Raw genomic sequence first — 7500 nt, 5'->3', positions numbered from 1 at the left:
ATTGCACGTTACGCCCAAACCACACCTACGGGTAATTAGGCTACTTCAGACCAACCCGTTTTAGATTTGCAGCGGGCGCAAGAGTAATTTTTGAGCCGGTAAAATAGCGACATCGCCATAGAACCACCCACAAAGCTACTTGCGCTTGGCGCTTCTCACTTGCGTTTCAGACCGTTAAAATAGGGCCCTTAGAGAGAGAGAGAGATTGGAAAGAGACAGAGAGAGATGGAAACAGAGAGAAAGTGAGAGAGAGATCGGGAGAGTAAGATTAAAAGAGAGAGAGAGAGAGCTATGAAGAGAGAAGGGGAATATGGAGCTGTTTGTGACAGTCAGACAGACAGACAGACAGATAGACAGACAGACATTAATCACGACTGGCCCTCCCTGCAACAATCCACTGCTGTATCAGTGATGTTAGTTCAACGTCACAAGATGAGCAATATTTTACTCAGAAGCCTCCTCCGCAAAATGCATTGAAAGCTCGACAAGCAGGTAATCATGTAGATATCCATTGTACCTTACTACTCCTGGACGGGGTTAGTAAAACAAACTCTCAACCTCATGGTTTCTCATCTGTTGACGTTTGTTACACAGGAGCAGAGACTCTTTAGTTAACAAACGGTACTAGAGTGTCTCCCTCGAACCGCTCCACAAGAACTCTGTTGACCTTGGCGCCGTCTCTGCATCCGCACGCATAATAGAGATCTCCAACCTGCTGGCCATGAATAAACCATGCACGCACACCCAGGAGAGAGAGAGTGTGGGAGAGGGCGATGGAGAGAGAGAGGAAGAGAGAGAGAGAGTTGAAAGGGATACAGAGACAGGAAGAGAGACAGAGAGAGAGAGAGCGAGAGAGAGAGAGAGAGAGAGAGAGAATGAGAGATCTGCGCTGTGCACTCTGGCCCTGCTTTCTGATTGGCTCATGTGTTTGACCTTTGTCTGGGTTTTTGATGAAGTCTGAGGTGTGTGCTCCGCTGTACCGGTCTGACTGTTGGTTTGTGTACCTGTCTGGAGCATTAAGGGCTTTTGACGTGGTGTTTGGATCACTCCAGCACAGTTTATTGCTGTCTATTTTACGACCACGTATACAGTACTAACCCACTTGTGTTTCTAATGAAGTGAGCCTAATTAATGGACGATAAGCGTTAGTTGGGTTTGATGCTTTTTAAAGCTCCCAAATGCTTCGAGCACTGAAATGCTTCACCCAGTCGCTCATCGCTGAACAGCAGCTCACAGAACAGCCTCAAAGACGACATGTGGAGGTCTTCTTAACGGAGGAGACACAAATATACTGGCTGTACATCGCGTCTCCAGGGAAGTTGTGGTCCATTAAGGATAATTACACTGTAGGGGTGTCCTGTCCTTCTAAATCATACCCTATAGTATTAAAAACCACCCCAGAAATCTTGTCTCATATCCTGTGTAACTTCAAATCCATCTTTTAAAGCACAAAAGCGTTCTGCACAGGCATTGTGCTGCACCCCATGGTGGATACAACTGAGAAGGTAAATGATGTGTATTCTGGTACTAGTGGTAGTAGTGCTTTAAAGAGGGAAACATAAATGCTATACTATAAAACCACATGACAAACAAGTACAAGCACTTTCAAATAGCAATCAATTCAAATAAATAAAACCCCAAACAATCAACTGATCATGTCAGTAAGCATGAGAAGGACCAGGAAGTTGACACCCAGTCAGCAGGAGCGACAGGTGGTCTGGCTGGAGGGCGGGTCTAAAGGCTACATCTGCTAATGATCTGCATAAGTAACTCTGGCTCCATTAGCCATCCTGTTTGTCAGGCCTGCAGCGCAGAGGCCAGAGGAACGGCATCGGAGTATCACATATTCTAGTACCTTGAAGTCGTACTTTAAACACATGTACACACACATGAACACACACACACACAAGGACACACACATACTAAACATATAGTAATCAAACTCAAAGCACTTGTGACTAGAAGAACGGATGCACACATACACGCAAACACATACACGCACGCACACACACACACACACACACACACACACATATGCACACGCACACACACACACACACACACACGGACACACACACACCCAGAGGGACTGACCTGTCCTGGTCAGCGCTGCGGAAGCGGGGGAGGATCATGTGTCTGAAGCTGCTGCTGCGGTCCAGTTTGGGCTGACTCTTGGCTCTCTTGATGGAGCCCTTCAACCTCCTGCTCAGGAAGCTCTGAGAGGGGGAGAGAGGGTGAGGGGGTATGGGGTGAATGGGTACGGGGTAAGGGGATGAGGGAGTAACAGGTAGATGGGTGAGGGAGGTGAGGACGGAAGGGGGGAAGGTGACAAAAGGAAACAATAGAATGATGCGGGGACAAACAGATGAACCCGATAAAAGAATGGTGTGGGATGTGAGTAGAAAGGCATTAGTTATCTTCGTGCACCCACGCGGCTCTGAAACATGCACTGACATACAACGGCCAGAAGAGGGCATTGACGTGCCGAAAATGGCTTTTGAAAATCCTATCAATTGCCCGTGCAATTTATTTTGCATGCTTCCATAATTCACAATATTAACCAATGCGATTGATAATACAGACAATGCACATGTATGATATGCAGGCAGTGGATTATAAATTAAACCTTAGACTAGAAAACAACTATAAACAACAAATAAATATACATCAAGAACTTAAAATCAAATGTCGGACTGAACAATGTCAAGATTGATTCCGTTTATGGTCTTGTTTTTATCCCCCAATGTTAAGGCAATAGCCTTTTAATGTTTAAATAGTGTTAATTTCCCGCGTAACATTAACGTGGTAAATATACACTTTGCAGTCTTTAGATACAGACCTCTACAACAGATACTTTTATTTCACAGTAAGTCTCAGTTTGGATATTTAATTTCGTCCCCAAATACCAATTTAACTAGAGCTTAAAGCTTTGCACTTATGAGTCTAAAATCCAGTGAAATGAGTGACGGTAGAAACAGAAGTATGAGAACAAGTTGTAAGCCATCATTAAGGTTCTAAACCCATTCCCCCCATCAATCTTTCAATGTAAAAACTACGTTTTAGTGGGGAAGAACAGGCTGGTGGTTAGTAGGCTCTAACTGCAGAGGTCCTAGAGCAAGATGCCCCAGCCCCTACCTGCTCCTTCACGACATGTATCCCACTGCAAGTCATTTGGGATAAGAGCGTCCGCTGAATGAATAGTAGCAGTTATTAGTAATCAATTGAAACAACTGAAAAACCCAGCGAGATATCAATAGAAGATCATCACCTCCTCAGAGCAAAGTGGTGTCATCAACTCATTTACCAGACGCTTTCATTCGGGGTGAATTCCGCTACGTGTCATTAAGGAGCTGGGCTGAGGGCATCTTGCCCTAGGATGTCTTCAGGTAAGAGGGGTAAATTCACATCCAGTCAGCAGCAACGACAGGTAGTCCGTCTAGAGGGCGGGGCTAAAGACTCCATGTGCTGCTCCCATGCTAATGATCCGCATGGGTGACTCTGGCTCCATTAGCCACCCAGTCTGTCAGGCCCGCAGCGCCGAGGCCGGAGGCACGGCATCGGAGTGCAGCAGAGTAGTTTGTTTCGATGTTTTCATTTTCCATTGTACCACATACCTCAAAGGGGGGCAGCGGGGCGATATACGGTCCCGCCATGGGCATCGAACCGGCAACCCTCCAGTCTCCGCCCCAGTGTGAGCAGAAGGGGGAGGAGGGGGAGTAGGGGGAGAGAGGGGGGGCGGTGGTGGCAGGGGATCGGGGGAGGGGGAGGGAGAGGGAGGGCGCGAGGGGGAGCGAGCGAGGTAAAGGAGGGGTGGACGGCGCCTTCTTGGCGCCCCGGCTTCCGCCTGGCCGCTGGGGAGTCGGGGGAGTCGGGTGGGGGAGAGGGGCGGGGAAGAGGAGCGAGGGGGAGGAGGCCACGGCCATGGCCAGGGAGAGGGAGGGGGAGGAGGAGGTGAAGGGGTGGTGGGGCGTGGCGCTGTGGCGCCGGAACCCGGGGAGTCGGAGGTCGCCGGGGGGGAGGGAGAGGGACAGGGAGGCGGGCAGCGTGCGGGGACGCGAGCAGGAGGGGGGGGGTACTCACGGATTGTCGGAAGGGTTGAGGGGGGGCGGTGGGAGGGATCTCCATGCTGGGCTGCTTCCCTGTGGCGATGCTCTTCCGCCGGGCGCGGTGATCTGGGGGGGAACCAGTTAGACCAGTTAGACCAGTTAGACCAGTTAGACCCGTGAAAACAGTATCCTGCTCGCACCGAAGACGCAACCAACATCGTAGGATTATCAGAAACCGGTAACCTGTAAAAAAAAAAACGGTTGGATTGTAAGTTCTGTAAATGTGCTCTAGAAGGACTACACCACACACGATTAAACCAACCGTCTTTCGTAGCTGTCTTCCCTCACACCCTCCACCTCTCGTCTCCTCCCTTCTATCTATTTGTCTGGGTCCAGAAGGAGGATTCGTACATCGAGTGCATGACGGCCGGACGTCGACCCACATTTCCGAGGCCAACCTCACTAAGTTCTTCAGGACCCGCCTATGTGCTCATGACATCCTCCTCATCAGTAGAAAAAGAATTCTCAGACAGATTTCTACTGGATACACATTTGTGTTTAAGGACATTCAAAAATGTCTAGACCACCAGTGAAGAGTAATTCAGAAACCAGTAAGTGACCACTAGTAACCAGTCCCCAAATAAGTCAATTTTTCAAAAGAACACAGAAAATAGTGTTTGAGTTCATCATAGCATGATGGAGAGAAACAGATCGCCTGCCCCCAAGCCTGACAAAGAAGTATGTGCTGTTCTTCTACATAAAAGCGCAAGCATGCAGCAAAATCCAGATCAAACCAAAGAAAGAGGCTTTTTGAGGAGCCCGCTTTTTGAGGAGCCAACTAATAGATTCTATAATCTTGTAAATAACGCTTTCCCGAATGCTACGAGAACAGGTCATATCGACTTGCTGTTGTTCAGTCAATTGCATCATGCCAGAGAACACAGAGACCCCAACAAGAGAACGCGACACAAATACATTGGCTGATACCAATCAGTACTCTATTACAAATGTTGGAACACTCCCAAATGTTAGAGCACGTTTCAGGCAGCACTAACCAAAACCCTAATCAAGGTAGATTCAGGCGGTGGATTCTAAAACAGAATTGTCACTATTCAGCGCATACATCATAAGGCTGATGGGACAGGCACTGGAATGTATAGATCTGGGGCGTTTCACTTTGAAGTCACTTCCTGTATATCGCCCAATCACATCGCCGGAGGAAGAGGCTGATTTCCTATTGGAAACTAGTTACAATGCAAATAATGCATTACCAGGGAAGAAACAATCGCCCAACTCTGTCTAAAAGAGATGAGGTTGTCCTTTATTAGTTTGGTCGAAGTGGCTGGTTGAGAAGAGGCTGGTAGAGTAGAGGCTGGTAGAGTAGAGGCTGGTAGAGTAGAGACTGGTAGAGTTAGAGGCTGGTAGAGTAGAGGCTGGTAGAGTGAGAGGCTGGTAGAGTAGAGACTGGTAGAGTAGAGGCTGGTAGAGTAGAGACTGGTAGAGTAGAGACTGGTAGAGTAGAGGCTGGTAGAGTGGGAGGCTGGTAGAGTAGAGACTGGTAGAGTAGAGGCTGGTAGAGTAGAGACTGGTAGAGTAGAGACTGGTAGATTAGAGACTGGTAGAGTAGAGGCTGGTAGAGTAGAGACTGGTAGAGTAGAGGCTGGTAGAGTAGAGGCTGGTAGAGTAGAGACTGATAGAGTAGAGGCTGGTAGAGTAGAGGCTGGTAGAGTAGAGACTGGTAGAGTAGAGACTGGTAGAGTAGGGACTGGTAGAGTAGAGGCTGGTAGAGTAGAGACTGGTAGAGTAGAGACTGGTAGAGTAGAGGCTGGTAGAGTAGAGACTGGTAGAGTAGAGGCTGGTAGAGTAGAGACTGGTAGAGTAGAGGCTGGTAGAGTGAGAGGCTGGCAAAGTAGAGACTGGTAGAGTAGAGGCTGGTAGAGTAAAGACTGGTAGAGTAGAGGCTGGTAGAGTAGAGGCTGGTAGAGTAGAGACTGGTAGAGTAGAGGCTGGTAGAGTAGAGGCTGGTAGAGTAGAGGCTGGTAGAGTAGAGGCTGGTAGAGTAGAGACTGGTAGAGTAGAGACTGGTAGAGTAGAGGCTGGCAGAGTGAGGTACAGGTAGTGCGATGCAGAGACACTTGTCAAATAAATAAACCTTTGTGGACATTACAAGCCAACTGGCAGCAGCTTTAATCCAAAAGCATGCCTGAACAAAATGGAGCATGAGGGAAGGAGAGACAGCAGGGAGATGATGGAGTTTAAAGGTTAGGAAAGCTGAATTAAGGGGTCGCATCTACCCTGTCGACCCCAATCCAAGTCCTCAACCCCACCTAGCTCCCCCCCCATAAACCCCTCCCACCCTGACATCCTGCCTGCCACCGACTTGGGAGATGAGAACCAGGAGAATGGATGAGCTGCCAGGGCATCAGACAGGCAGAACATGCAGGCAGACAGGAGAGGTGGAGGAGGAGCAGGGGTTCGGGGTGTGTGAGAGGGACATATTCCAGAGAAGAAAAAGGGAGGAGAGATTTAATTTAACACACCAGTACGTATTTGATTCCTGTCTGCCAAGTCGGTGGCCCGGTGAGCTGGATGGGTGACAGAGGAGCAGGATCAGGAAGGATGGGGAGTAAGGGAGTGTAGCCTGTAGGGAGTTAAACTCCCCTTTGTGGAAAGGTACTGAGTCCATCCGCACTGTCTATAGCCTACCTGTAGCCTGCGGACAATGGGGATCAAACCCAGAACCTTTCCAGCTGCCAGACGAAGACCCTAGCCGCTACGTTATCCTCCTTAACTGAAAGACCAAGAACAATACCTTGATTGTAGTCCTAAGCTTACAAGCCCTTTGCTCTATAATGTTAAACCAGCCAACTGACTAAAACCTCACATGTTAATAACATGCAGTCAGATGGTCGACAATGCATGTGTTCTGTAGCCTGGTGCCTGTGTTACTATGTGTTACACTCTGTAATCATGCCAGTTAATAACCGCCTGTCCTGAACTCCAAGGCCAACATTGACACCTCCAGACCTCCTACCAAAGCCAAGACGCTTCCAAAGAGAGGGGCGTGAAAATATTTACACACACACACACACACACACACACACACACACACACACACACACACACACACACACACACACACACACACACACACACACACACACACACACACACACACACACACACACACACACACACACACACCACACATATATACATATATAGTCAATCTTTTCAAGTGGAAAGGGCGACCCCTGATGACCATAGAGTCTGCTTTGCCCTAGATAACGTAGAGCGGTTCCATAAATGAGAATAAATGAATTATTAAAGGGTCTGGATTGGGAATAGATTGAGTTCTGTCTTTTAAACGTTCCCCTGACCTTTAGAGTCCAACAGGAAAGTTCAGGAATCATGCTGAGTCAATGCGCTTGGACTTCCTCTCACTCACCCCCAT

The 7500-nt window shown here is 48.4% G+C and overlaps 1 protein-coding gene across 1 annotated transcript in view; it reads right to left on the bottom strand.

Moving 5' to 3' along the window:
- The window catches only part of syngap1b (synaptic Ras GTPase activating protein 1b), a gene marked incomplete at both ends in the record, with an annotated part of 118996 nt that overhangs the window by 31157 nt on the left and 80339 nt on the right, over window positions 1–7500 (bottom strand). The window contains 2 exons of the mRNA XM_079735530.1: window positions 2095–2216; window positions 4081–4172. Of these exons, the coding sequence (XP_079591656.1) occupies window positions 2095–2216; window positions 4081–4172 (214 nt within the window). The remainder of the gene's footprint in view (window positions 1–2094; window positions 2217–4080; window positions 4173–7500) is intronic.

This window comes from Pollachius pollachius (assembly GCF_949987615.1).
Source record: "Pollachius pollachius genome assembly, chromosome: 1".
Taxonomy (NCBI): domain Eukaryota; kingdom Metazoa; phylum Chordata; class Actinopteri; order Gadiformes; family Gadidae; genus Pollachius; species Pollachius pollachius.
This window is presented reverse-complemented; position numbering and strand designations above follow the sequence as displayed.